General features: G+C 42.7%; 1 protein-coding gene across 2 annotated transcripts in view; it reads right to left on the bottom strand.

Annotated features, from left to right (window-relative positions):
- ALKBH3 (alkB homolog 3, alpha-ketoglutarate dependent dioxygenase) overlaps positions 1-12,878 on the bottom strand; it is a 34,242-nt gene extending 21,364 nt beyond the window's left edge. Inside the window, exons 1-7 of one of the 2 annotated variants that reach the window (XM_037522430.2) lie at positions 12,678-12,878; positions 10,072-10,220; positions 9,623-9,726; positions 8,751-8,785; positions 5,614-5,661; positions 3,875-3,978; positions 1,898-1,986 (exon numbers count right to left, since the gene is read on the bottom strand). In XM_037522430.2, the coding sequence (XP_037378327.1) occupies positions 1,898-1,986; positions 3,875-3,978; positions 5,614-5,661; positions 8,751-8,785; positions 9,623-9,726; positions 10,072-10,150 (459 nt within the window). In that variant the 5' untranslated portion in view covers positions 10,151-10,220; positions 12,678-12,878. The remainder of the gene's footprint in view (positions 1-1,897; positions 1,987-3,874; positions 3,979-5,613; positions 5,662-8,750; positions 8,786-9,622; positions 9,727-10,071; positions 10,221-12,677) is intronic. The other variant, XM_037522426.2, reaches the window with a different exon arrangement.
- Positions 12,879-14,281: the final 1,403 nt, after the last annotated feature.

Below are 14,281 nucleotides of genomic sequence, written 5' to 3' on the forward strand. Positions count from 1 at the left end.
GGGTTCAAGTAAGATTCAGTTTGAACAAAGACTAAAACAAATTGAATAACCTGTGACTGAATCTGCACCTGTGCTATGGGATATTAAGCTTGAGATAATAATTTTAAAATTAAACAGTACCCCCGACACAAATAGACATGCATTAGTGAATCCTCCTTAGAAAAATCTAAGAATGGGGCATCTTTTGATTTTGTTCAAGGTGGTATGTAAATAAACTAATTTATTAGCAGTAAACAGGGAGTTATGAAGCAGCCAAATTCAAATTAAAGAATTTTAATTTGACAACCTCCACGTCCAACAGAAGTCTTCCTTTTGAATAAATAACAGCATACATGGATTACGGGATACTGTATGCAGTTGTTAAATGTGACACTGTAGAAAAGCACTTAATGATACCAAAACATGTTGATGATATAATTACATGTAATGTAACATATAGAATTGATTTCATTTTTATAGAAAAATTCTTTCTTTGTATTTGCCTAAAATTAAAAAAGACTGGAACCAAGCCATCAAGTGGAAGAATTATCCAAAATTTTAATATTCTTCACACTTATCTGCAGTTTCAAAATTTTCAATAGCAAATACATACTACTTAATAAGAAAATTTTCATCAAAAAAAAAAATTCTTCTGAAGAGTTGTCAAAGTGTCTCCAGAGAGTAAGAGGCCACTAGACTCAGAGCTCTCATGTCTTCCCTTTGTTCTAAAGCAGTGTTGTCAATGGGGGGGTGACTGTCCCTACAGATGTCTGACAATGTGTGGGGTCATGATTTGTTGTCATGACTGGGTGAAGGGTGCTCTGGGCATTTAGTGGGCATTACAGATACTGCACTGGGTCATCACAAACACCCTGCATTGCATAGAACCCCACAACAGAGAAGAGCCAGCTCAAAACATCAATGAGATCACAGCTGAAAACTCTTGTTCTAAGAGATTAAACAGAAAAAAAACAAAGAATTTCTTCCCCACAGTTTGTTTAATCCTCAACTATTCTGCTTGACTTCTGACAAGGTCAGTTATTCTCACAGAAACACGACCAGTGGGCCATGCTGGATGGGCCTGCTGCACTTCTCTCCAGGTTTCCAAAAGAACCTCAGATTTTAGGAGTTCACTACTTTCCTGGGTCACATTTTAAATGCAGGCGTAGAACCCAAACATACGGCTACCCCCTTATTTGAAAAGCCGGGTTCCCTCCACCCCTTCAATAATTTGTCCCGGAACATTTTAGCAAAGTAGCAATTTATGATTACAAATTACTAGAAACTCTAAAATGTGTCACATTCCTGTTTATCTCAATGCCATAAGCAAAACTCCATTTTCTTCAAAGTCTCTTTCAATAAGCATAACGTCATTTGCCAAAGGCAAGATTCCAGGAATTTAACAGGCAGCTATTTCTTGAACCTTAACTCCATCCTCAGACAAGCTTAATTTATATACCAAAATATCTTTGTCTACTGTCATGGAAATTTTTTGAAACAAAAGAAACAGTAGAAACAAGCCCAAATAACTGAAAACTGCAGCCATAAAATGAATACAAAGTGAACAAGAAAAACAGCAGATTTTTCCACATTAGCAAGAGTCCGAGAAATGGTGTACACAGAGGGCTACATCAGAGCTTGGGATAGGGGTAGACTAGGAAAAGAAATGATTCAATCTCCTGAAACCCTGGTTCCAGTTACTGTATTCTAGTTTCTTATCCTCCGTTCATCCATGGACAAAAAGAACATCAAGGATGATAAGCACAAACACTCAGTGTTTGAACGCAAAGAGTTGGTTGTTGTTGTTGTTTTCAGTTAGGAAGCTTCATGCAGCGCTACAAGGTAATGTGTTGTTTTATAGCACTCTACATTTACAGTATATAGTCTATAAAGCCATATCAACAATATTTCAACATACGTGAGGATTTGGTTCCATAGTGATTCTTGAGTAAGTGTAAGGAAGTTCTCCATACCATGCTGTAAGTCTTGGTTGCAGGTAAGTTACATCTAAGAAAGAAAATACAGGGCCTTTGAAATGGTTTGGTGCATTTGAGGTCTGATGGCACTGAGTGCCAACACCAGGCCTTGCAACGTGCAAGAAGCCGTGGGAAATACAAAGAACAGTAGGGATGGGCTTTGACAAAGGTTCCACCTTCCCTGAAGATACAGGACTCAGGAGTAGAGAGGCTAACAGTTAAAAAAAGACAAGAGGAGGAGGCAGGCTGGCGGGAAGAGTATGGACAAAGGTTCTGAGGTATGAATGTGTGTGACGTGTTTGTCAGTGAGGACAGACGCGAGAGTGAAGGAGTCACACTGTGGAAGGGTGGGGTTCATGTGAGGGAGGGTCTAAAATGCAGGGTACGGAGATTGAACCCTTGTAAGTAGAAGTTTGTGGCATCGATATCCACGTGAGAAACTAAACAAACTGCTCTCCTGTGCGCCCAGCATTGTATAAGCCTTTTGATTCCAAACAAAGACAAAAGTGCTCTGACCAACCACAGCATATAGCTGAGTTCAGAGTAAATTTCTGACATACAAGTTATTTAGAGAGGAATTATCCAGCAATCTGCTATTCTTCCCACTATTGATATCAACCACCACAACAATGATCACTAAAACAGCCGAAGTGACTGAAGACGTTCTGTGTAACAGGCCTTCTGTTAAGCACTTATTGTGCATTATCTCATCTATTAGCACAACAACCTTAGACAGGAATTTTTTTTTTTAAAGATTTATTTATTTATGCATACAAGAGCTGGGGTATAGGCCAGAGATGCTGGGGGTGAGAGGATTCACCAGAGACAGAGTGAGGAAAAGAACAGGCAGACTGACTGAAATACACTGCTGAGGGGAGCAGCGGGCAAGACAGGAGAGGTCTGCTGTGCCATGTGGGTTTCTCTCTGGCGGGCCGGGGATTGAACTTGTGCTACAGAGGCTGAGGATTGCTTCATAGTGCAGTGCTTAACCCCTTGCACCACTAGGAAGGCCCAAGACAGGAATTATTAACTCCCTTTTACAGATCAGAAAAGCGAGGGCTGAAAGGTTACTTAACTATAATTTGCTTAAAATTAACAATTACTTTGAATGACAAAGCAAACAATGAAAGCCAATTCTGACACAAAAAGCCCTGCTGTAAAAACTGGGGAGAGTTGGAAGAAGATTGGCTGCCCTGAGAAAGCTGACTCCTATTCTATGTTTAAGTCACAAAAGTGAAGTCAGTACATACTTTGCCTCTTTACAGAAAATTTAAATTCACTCCAAGTGAATTCCATGAAGGAAATTCCATGCTAGAGCACAGGCGCCCTCCAGTGACAACTTCTGGTGTAGCAGGCACTGCAGCTCACGGAAGCCCCAGGGGGAGCAGGTTCTAATCAGGTCATCTTACCAAGCTCAGGAGAGTATAGATGTTAAAGCTAAAGGGGCCTGGACTCTGCTAGTGAAGCCAAAATGAAGATAAAAAGCCAGTAAGAAGGATCCATGAAAGAATGTATGCCAAACATGGTCAGAAAAGAGAACTCAAGAAGTTTCTATGAAGAAAATGGAAAGTTGGCATCACTGGAACTTAGCAAAGGCAGTTAGCAAAGACACACAAAGGGAGATAAGTAGATCAACCACAGTCGGCCAACCCAAATTCCTTTGGTCCTTAACTCCATACTCCTGCCATGTTCTCTCTGGTCTCTTAGTCTTCCACCTGCTGTTTCTTTTGCCTGAAAAATCTTCTTTCCTGGCCCCGCTGCATGGCCTGCATGGCTAATTCCTACTTATCCTTAGGGACTCAGTCAGGTTTTGAATCTCTTTTTAAGACTGGCTATGGTGAGAAGTGGCAAATTTATTAGAAAACATTCCCGAAAGGGAGACCAAGAGTCAATAACTGCAATCTCAAAGGTTCACTTACCCTCTCTGATGCCGGTCCTCTGCTTCCAGGGAATATCTTGACAAAGCTGTTTGAATACCAGGTCGGCTTCTTTTAAGTCAACAAAGCCAGGATACAAACACACCCTTGAAGCAGAAAGAACCCTTATTAACACAGAAAAGGTGGGTCAGATTCTAACTATTAGCAGAGTCAGTTAATCAGGAGGTTTCCTTTTATGGATAGATGAAATCATCTTTGCCACACCTCCCATGGTGAGGAAAGAATTGTATCACCCAGGTCATTATGCGCTAGGTGTAAAATAAACTCCTTTCATGTTAAGACAAACAAAAGAGACAAAGAAGGAAAAAGGGGATAATGAGGCCTTTTATAGACATGGGTCAAACGTTGCTCCAGCACTGCTGGGCTGTGAAACTTTGGGCAAGCTTCTTTCTCTCTCTGAATCTTAGTTTTCTCCTCAGTAACATTAAGAACCTCACAGGATCACTGAGAAGAATAAGTAGAATAACTCATAAAATAAATGCCTGGCCCTGTGCAGGGAGTCTTCTAAGACTATACTAATTGTAAGGAAAGTTAGAGATTATTATGACAGTCTCAAAGTAAAGCTATCCAATCAAGGGCTCCTTCTCTGATTGAATATACGCCAAGCTCAGAATTATTTTGGAAATCCTTTTTAAGAAATGTTCTGAAACGCCATTCATCTTCGAATGTGCCTTTGAGTTTCTGAAAATCAAAGCTCACCTGAGGTCATACCTGGTTAGCAATGAGATATGAGTAAAATAATGTAACTGTGTGACTGTTAAACTTGCTTTGAAATGAGGTTCCAAAAAAGGTGATAACAATGGCAGTGACTTGGAGTAATTAAGATTTCCATGTTCAACAGGAGAAGCTCTTTCTTTCTTTCTTTCCTCCCTTCCTCCCTTCCTCCCTTCCTCCCTTCCTCCCTTCCTCCCTTTCTTTCTTTCTTTCTTTCTGATTTATTTATTTGCATACAAGAACCGGGGTACAGGCCAGATGCATGGGAGGGTGAGAGGATTCACCGGAAACAGAGCGGGGAACAGAACAGGCAGACTGACGAAATACACTGCTGAGGGGAGCAGCGGGCAAGACAGGAGAGGTCTGCCGTGCCATTTGGGATTCTTGCCGGCCGGCTGGGATCGAACCCACGCTGCAGAGGCTGTGGACAGCTTCACAGCGGTGCGCTCAACCACCTGTGCCACCAGGGGAGGCCCAGGAGAAGTTGTTTCTAAGCAAATCATTTAGATATGTTAAGTTCTGATGAAGTGTCTCATTATATAACGAAAATTGGCATACTTATACAAAATAGTACATGCTTTTAACTTTACTGAAATCCACCTACACATGAGAATATCACTTAATATATACCCTCTATGTAATACAATAATATAATAGTAACATGTGTAATGTAATATAACATAAAACCCTCAGCAGAAAAATCAGGGCTGGATCCAATTCTTAAAATCAACTTACTGCGTGGCACTAGGGAAAAGTACTCAATCTCCCTGGGCCTCCCTAGGGTCCTCATTTGAAAAACTGGAGTAGTAGTAGTTAGAATATCTGACAGAGCAGCTGTGAAAATGTTTTGAAGCTGGAAATAGTATATAAAAGGAGGTATTATGAAATCTTTGCTCCCTAAGAATTCAAGGGGCAAAAGATACCTATTTCAAGCAAGGGAGTAGAATATTGTAAGTGATTATAATTCGGTGATCACCATAATAACTCCCTAGTGAAGATTCACTTACCGAGATACCCCTGTGGGCACCAGGCTGATTTCATACACACCCTCTTTGCTAGAGGAAACAAAGAAAACAGACCGATCAGTATCAGGCAAAACAATACACCTCACCCCATGGCAGGGTTGTCCCTTAGGGTTCCCAAAGCCCTGATTCACCAATCATTTAACAATAAGGGTGCGAGACAAAGCATAACCCCACCTTCTTTTAACACTGAGGTAAGGGGCAAGACGGTGGTGTTATCTTAATGGCAGTAGGAACAGAACCCTGACAGGAGACAATGGGATAAAATAAAGTGTGACAAAATAAAGTCTTTGTATTTCACCCAAAATTTAGACAGATAAAGTTCAGGAATCTATCACACAAAGATATACCAGGAGAGTATAGAGTCTTTGCAGACTCTAGAGTAGGGATGTATTTAATGGGCAGCAAGGACATTCAGGGCTCTGAGCTTCTGTCCTGTCAAAGATAGCTGTCTAATGAGGTTCTTCTTCTGATTAAAATTCTTCAAAGGCTTCCCATCAGCTTTCAGCTTTGCCTGCAAGGTCCTCATGACTTAGCTCCATGTCCTTAGCTTACTTGGACTCATCATCCTCCAGCAGCAACTAGTGCTTGGAATCTACACCATGTTTCAACCTCATGCTTTTCTGCATGCTGGAAAGCCTCCCTGAACCAGCCTCCCCACCCCAACCCAATGCCCCATCTTTGGTCCAATGGGAAATTCTAATTCAGCCTGCAAAATCTCAGCTCAGCATCATCTTCTGTAAATCTTTCCCAACTTTTTACCCATCCAAATAAAAGTGACCATCTCATACCTGTGCCTAGGCCTCACCTTGAGCCTACTATTTCATGATATACAGGATTATAATTGACTTATCTGATTACATGTCTACTTCAACTACCAGACATGGGCTCCCAACAAGCAAGGAATGGGTCATTACTCCATTGCACAGCGCACAGCACAAAGTAGATGGACAATAAAACCTTACTGAACTTAATCACATTTGCAAAAGTGCAAAATGTTGTAGATGTGCAAGGCAGTGAGGTCATGGTGAGAAAAGTGATCCAGACTGGACAGGTGTCTTTATCAAGAAAATTGTGTCACTTCTCCAAGTAAGATATACACATGGCTAACAGACACATGAAAAAATGATCAACTTTAGTTATTACAGGGAAATGCAAATCAAAACCAGATGTCATCCCACACTGTGAGAATGACCTATATAAAAGACTGGAAACAACATGTGTTGCTCAGGGTGTGGCAAAAAAAGAACTGTTAGTGGGAATGTAAACTAGTGTGGCCTCCAGGGAAAACAGTATGGAGAGTCCTTAAAAATCTAAAGACAGAAATACCATACATCTGCTAGGCATTTATCTTAAGAATATGAAAATGTTAATTCAAAAAGATTTGTGCACCCCTGAGTGGACAGCAGCATTATTCACAGTAACTAAGAAGCAGAAACAACAGAAGACTGGAGACTCCTTGGCTATTTGGGACAACAAGGGTAGTACCAGAGGTGATAATTAAGTCAGAAGTGAGAAAGCGAAGACAGTGACCACACAGTTTTTTTGGTATGTGGAATATAAACAACCAAAGCAAACAAACTAACAAATGTAACTCCAAGACTGTGAAAAATCTAGTGGTTATCAGAAGGGAAGGGAGGTAGTGGAGGAAAGACAGAGGACCTGGATCTGACAGTGGGAAGGTGCCAGAACTTTGGTGGGGGGTGAGGTGAGGTTATAAACAAGAGGTGAAAATGTACTCCCCAATTTATCTGGTAATGTAAATTAATGGTAAACCAACAAAATTTTACTAAGAAAAAAGAAAACTGTGTCAGATCCTTCTCAGAAAGAAGTAAGTTCTAGAGAATAATGGGAAAGGACATTTCCCTCTGCCATGTCAGCGAGTAGTTCATGAGCTCTGGCTGGGCGCCAGGATGAGCCGAGCCCAGCAGATATTGCCATACATATTTATCACTTTTCTAGATGAGCTGCTTTTCAAGTAAGTACCCCAGAGTGTAAGTAAATGTTTTAATGTGATGTATTTGAGGTCACATTTACAAACTAGCTTACTTCAAATGTGGGTGATATTGAAAACAAATGTGGTACAGCTAATTTTAGATAACCAAAATCAATAGACCCTAGGGCCAAGGAAGAATGACTTCTGTCATTTTGCTCTAATGCACAAATTTACAATTGCCCATTTCTTCAGCCTGATGGTCCATCTGAACCTTGTAATGGGTTTCATGGTTTTATTTCCTTTCTCACCTGTGGAGGCACTAACACATTGCATTTGTACTAACACATTTGTAAAAACAGTTGAAAACTGTTAAGAGTTACTAGACTGGGCCTTCAGTGATCATGTAGTTTAACCTTTAACATTACAGACAAGAAAAGTCATGCAGAGAGAGGGCAGTAACTTACTTATGGATTACTTACCTAGTGGCAAGGCCACAACCTCACACCCTCTTTGAAAGCATAACATTTGTGCTAGTTTCAAATTTTTTTAAGCTATACAAGTCAACCTGCAAACTAAACAGCTTACCAGACTGTTCATGGGGAGTAACACACACAAAACTCCATCTGCAAAAATAAAAGGATGCTCCTACTGGCAGATGGAAAAAAAAAATCAGGGGGAAAAAAGTGAAAGTATCGCTCATTAATTTTGAAAAAGAACACTGATCAATATTAAAGGAATGCTTACTATTATGTCAATTGCTCTGAAATAATTATGTGGTTTTAATAAATGAACTGCAAGGTCATTTAGATTTCTAGCAGCTTTCACAAACACTGCTAGCAAAAGACCCACGCTTCAATGAATTTGGAAAAATCGCCCTTTGTCTTTCACTGGAAGATATTTTAGCTTAATGTCTGCAGATATATTAGTGAAATAGGGTCAGGAAATCTATACCAAAGTCAAAGTTTAATGTGCAGGTATCTTGTTGCATTTTCCACATCAGCAAATTCAAAAAGATTTCTCAAAAGACCTAATTTAAAAACATCTGAGATAGGAACATCTCAGTCTAAAATTAAGACACTAATTGGGCTGTTAGCTCTTCCAGATGGAAAAACCAGGATGAAGGAAAGATCCTGGGCTCTCCATTTCACTGTGGGCAAGAGTTACGGGAAGGCAGCAAATTACTTACTCAATCACTCGAGGTTCTGGGGCTCTGCGTACTGCCTGCAAGAAAATAAGATCTTCTGGAACGAATCCTACTTCTGGCGAGGGCGGGGGTGGGGGGGTAAGGCAGGTGGGGCGGGGAAGGGTTCTTGTTTGCAGGATTACATTATCCTCTCTCATTTCTGGTCAAAATAAAAATAAATCAGGTCTAAAACTATCCCTTTCTTATTCCAAGCTCTTACTATCCCACTATAATCCCTTGTTTCTACCTTTCAATTAGAATTAATCCATTGTCCTAGCTGCCAGAAACTCTGGAAAAACCTTTCTAGGAGATTTATAAAAATGGAGGACATACTATAAAATAAAGGATTTTAATCATTATTTATGCAATCACTACTATAGTAAGATGCCTGATTTCTAGTGCTTTTTTCTATGTTACTAAAAACAACGAATTTTCACTGTTTCTTACATTTTTATCTGGCATGGGAGAGGGAGCTAAACAACCAGGCAATGAGGTAGCTTAAATTTCAATACAATTCCAAGGACATTTGTTGCAAAAGCACTGAAGACACCATGGTTGGTTTTAGAACCATCAGAAGTGAGATGACCAATACAATCTCTAGTCTAGTTTAGGACTTTAAGAACTGGGATAATCTCTAATCATGGTATAGACTTCTTGCCAAAAATGGGAATTACATCACATGCCCATTACTTGGGGGCAGGCTACAAAAAATCTTCAGACATATTAAGGAACTAATACTTCCCATTTCGTTATGGTATGAGTCACTCTCTTTTTATTAGTGAATTCATTCAGTCACTGTTTGAGAATCAGCTATGTGAATACAGCTTTTATGTGCAAATCATTGTTTTATTGTTGAAGGAGATGCAAGAATCTACCTGCTGGGGTTCTTTGAATACAAACAGTCTGTCAGACAGATGAGGATCCTTGTTCATCCAGGTCTGACCAGGCTTCTGGTGGAGATGACTCCTAGCAGTTGTAGCTGAAGCAAGAGAGAGAACAGACTCAAAGCAGGGGAAAAATATACACTCATCTACCTTCTATTGTGCGAGGACTAACAAAATCCACCTGCAGATGACCTACATAGCAGCTAGACATTACTTAATGAAGCCCAGACACTGAAAAGTTTGAGAGTAGTGACTAAACATGAGGAACAACACCAAAGATCAACTCCTAGCACACTGTCAACAAAGCCAACAAACTACCAGTCACATTTTAAATCATTCTTTAACATCAACTGAAATGGAAGTGTTATAAACCACACCCACACCCACACATGCACACATATACACGCATGCACGCACAAACATCCCCCACTGGTTCTTGCCTGGCTGAGCAACTGCCTGGCTCTTTGCGGGGCCAGCCCAGGCTCCCTGCACTCGGGCTCGCCGTCTTTTGTCCTCCATGTTAACCAAAAAGGCTTCTGCTCTTAGCTTCCAGATGATTTCATCCTGATTTAAACCACACAGTGGTTATCTGTTTAAAAAAAAGGGGGGGGGATTTTAGTTAGGGTTGTGAAATCTTGGCCGACTAAGAGGTAATTATTCTCTTAGGCAGAAGCAGTTGCTCAATGACAATTATAGTTTTTACATAAAATCATTTGTGTCATCACAACATCACAAAGTGACGAAGTCACTCAGGGCCGGTGGTTTTAATATTTCTCTCCTGCAATCTTACAGATCATTTGCTTCATTCACAAGAAAGTGCACGTCAAGAAATTCTAAAACCAGAATCTACCATAAACCACATAATTCTTATTAGTTCCCGAGAGAAGAACATAAAGTATAACACCCCTGCACCTGCATGGACATTAAGAAATAGCCGAGAGCCTCTGTGGTGGCGCAGTTAAGACACAACCTATGAAGCTATCCCCAGCCAGGGAGCTACCCACATGGTGCAGCAGACCTCTCCTGGCTCGCCCGCTGCTCCCCTCAGCAGTGTATTTCAGTCAGTCTGCCTGTTCTGCTCCCCACTCTGTTTCTGGTGGATCCTCTCATTCCCCGCATCTCTGGCCTGTACCCCAGCTCTTGTATGCATAAATAAATAAATCTTTAAAAAAATTCTTTAAAAATAAATATATAAAAAATAAAACACCCATGGCCTGCCTCCAGAAGCTCTGATTTAAGATGGCTACAGGTGTTTGTCTTTGTAGCCAGCACTGTAGGAGACTGGTATTAAGCAAGTATGTGAGAACCACTGCTGAAGAGATAACCCAAAGTAACTCAGAAAATCAATAGCAAGCAGATTAACATTCAGATTTCATTAAATTCTAGTGTTCAGCTCATTGAAAATACCCACTTCACACTGGCCAGTAATACCAATTTGCCATTTGTGCCAATGAAATTTTAACTCACAGCAAAAACAAAAGCAGGTAGATTCAGGCCACAAGTTCTGAACCTATGATCCAATCTTTCTGGGTCTATTTATGAAAGCCTCACATTTCAAGGTCTCAAAGGTAATCAGCCCATTTTATTGCTTGTGTAGACCACAGATTCCTAGCCCTCATACCCAGCCCTTCTGACTCACTGAAGCTGATCTGCTACCAGAAATCTTTATGTTTAACAAATTCCCCAGGTGATACGTATGTAATTCTTATTTAATAGGTGGAGAGAGGAGGAAGGCGGCTGCCTTCATAGTTGGCTAAATCAAATACTAGCTCTCCAGTCCCACACGATTTGTAGCGGTCGCCGTAGTTTGACAATTCCTTTCAGCTGTGGCCTTAAAACCCTAACAACAGTTAGTTGTAGTAGCCGGAGGGGCTATGACATGCCCACCTTCTTCAAAGCTCTTTTCACAGGGGAGCGAAGTGGTTGACGCCAGGAGTAGCTGTTGACTCCAGATTCAAAGAGCATCACCCTAGACCTGCCTAACGCAGGGAATCCCCAACACTTTGCTAAATAACCCTGCCCTGGGCCTCCCAGGTGGCACAAGGGGTTAAGCACCGCACTATGAGGCTGTCCACAGCCTCAGTAGCACGAGTTCAATCCCCCGCCGGTCAAGGAGCAACCCACATGGCGCAGCAGACCTCTCCTGCCTCACCCGCTGCTCCCCTCAGCAGTGTGTTGCAGTCAGTCTGCCTGTTCTGCTCCCCACTCTGTCTCTGGTGAATCTTGTTAGGGAGAAATGATGTCCTGAGCTAATCCCATACAGGCTTTGTGGACTCCACTCCCAGTCCAGACTAAAGCCATCAAGACATTGGGAAAGACAAATCCCGTCACCACCAAAGGGAGGGTGGCTGGGACCTGAGGGTAGAGTTGGGCAGCCAGGTTGGATATAAAAACCAAACACGTGGGCCTTGGGGGGCTTGCTATTGCTCGCCTCCTGGCTTCACGGCTCCTGGCTTGCAGCCAGCTCTCAGAGTGCCATTTGGGATTCCAGATCGGCGGATTGGGTAGGACTCCTTTAAAACTTTGTCTCCCACTTTTCTCCCTGAGCTGTACATTTCCTCATTTCCCCTTCCCTTGTAAATAAACCTTTTATTAACCTTTCGCATGTGCCTGCAGTAGAGCATTGGTAAGTCCTTTTAAGCGCGCGGGTGAGGACCCACAGTCAGGCACCCCGTTTTGTATCGGGGTTGCTCTACTCCCCTTCCCTTGTAAATAAACCTTTTATTAACCTTTCGCGTGAGCCTGCAGTAGAGCACTGATAAGTCCTTTTAAGCATGCGGGTGAGGACCCACAGTCAGGCACCTGATTTTGCATCGGGGTTGCTCTACAACACTCTCACCCCCACATCTCTGGCCTGTACCCCAGCTCTAGTATGCATAAATAAATCTTAAAAAAATTAAATAAATAACCCCGCCCTACACCCCGGGATTCCTTGCTCACTTGAAACTTGAGAACCCCGCTGCAGTGCAAAACTGGCGCCTCGAAGCGGTTTGAACCCACATGTGTTACTCCCCAGAAGCACGACCAATATAGCAACTGACTTCACCTTGCCGAGGCGCGGCTCTTTCCTTTGTGGTCAAAGTGCACATTAAACGACCTCGGCAGGCGAAAGGGCAGGTCCTCAAGACCGGAGAGCATCAGCCCCCATTGCAGACCCTGCCTCTCCCGGAGGCCCGCGACGAGTCTCACAGGTTGCCCGCGAGGCGCCCTCGGGCGCGGCCCCTCCCTAGCCCGGGACACCCGCGCGAGCCGGAGGCCGCCCCTGCCGGGGAGCCAGGCGCGCAGATTCAAACCCCAGCCGCCCCGGAGCGGACCCCCAGGCCCGGATCCGCCCCCCGCCCGCGGCCCGGGGAACTTCAAGAGCGACGCACCGACTCCCAACAACTCCCAACCATAGGCCGCGGCGTCGGTCACGTCCCATGAACGTCACGCCTCTGGCGTCACTTCCGGCGCCACTGTTAGGAGTCCGGGTGGCTCCACGCGGCGCCCGCGGCGAGGGCCGGGTCGGAGAAGTGGCGCGCGGGTGGAGCGGGGTGCGGGCCCGAGCTCGGGGATCAAGTGCGCGGTGGAAGCCGGTGAGCAGCCGGGATATGGCGAAGGTGGGGAGGAAACGTGTTCCCCGGACCGAGCCCTTCTGGGGGTCACCGCCACCCCTCCCCATCCAAACTGGAGACGTCCGAGCGCCAGAGTCTTTGCTTCTCTGGGGAAAGAGCGATCGAGTCCCCAGCACGGCTGGTGGAAAGTGAGGCGCTTTGGGGAGCCGAGACTATTAAATTCTGAAAGCCTTGGAGGGTCTAAGATGCCCCTCCTCGCTGTTTTCCTTGTGCTTCCCCGATCCTGCCAGTTACTGCAGGCCTTGGGTCCACGCCTTCGTCGTCACGGCGCCTCCAGTGCTAAGTACATTTTGTTTTGAATGAACAGATTTAAATTTCAGTCCAGCTGCTACCATGTAATATACGGGGTGTATATAATCTAGGGCAGGTACTCAATTTCTCGATAAAATAGGTATAACTCCTGTTGGGAGAATAAAATGAGATAATGTATTTAGAGAATTTAGTGTGATAGCTGGAATCCAATAGAACGTCAATAAATATTAAGAAATGTTCTCTTCAGTCCAGTTCTTGAAAAACCAAAGTGACCAGGTTAAACCTTTAATGTGGAAAATAGCAAAAGCATCTCTGAGTCAACTAATTTAGGCAGGTGATTCTCTGAGATTAGCCAAAGCAGTCCCTGTGGAAGTCTTTAAAATAAGCATAGCTTTATATATATATATATATATATATATATAGTAAGCAATATATATATATAGTAAGCAATATATATATCATATATATACTGATATATATATATTCCCCATATATATATATACTGATATATATATATATATATACTGTTCACCAGCAGGAAGCTCAATGTACTTATATTGTTACCACTGTTATATCTAATTTTCACAGCATCCATTATTCCTTGTTTTACTTTGTGACATTGAAGGAAAAATGATTTATCCTGTAACTGAAAGAGAAAAGTGGTATTGTTAGGGGGAAAAGGATGTCACGGTATGGCCAGACTATAATTTTTTTTATCTCCTCCCTTCTATCTCCCCAACTAGTAATTTGTTAGTATCTCCTATTGCTTCTGGAACTTTGGCTG

Source organism: Talpa occidentalis, unplaced genomic scaffold (genome assembly GCF_014898055.3).
Source record: "Talpa occidentalis isolate TD23 unplaced genomic scaffold, MPIMG_talOcc4v2.1 talOcc4.3, whole genome shotgun sequence".
Lineage (NCBI taxonomy): Eukaryota > Metazoa > Chordata > Mammalia > Eulipotyphla > Talpidae > Talpa > Talpa occidentalis.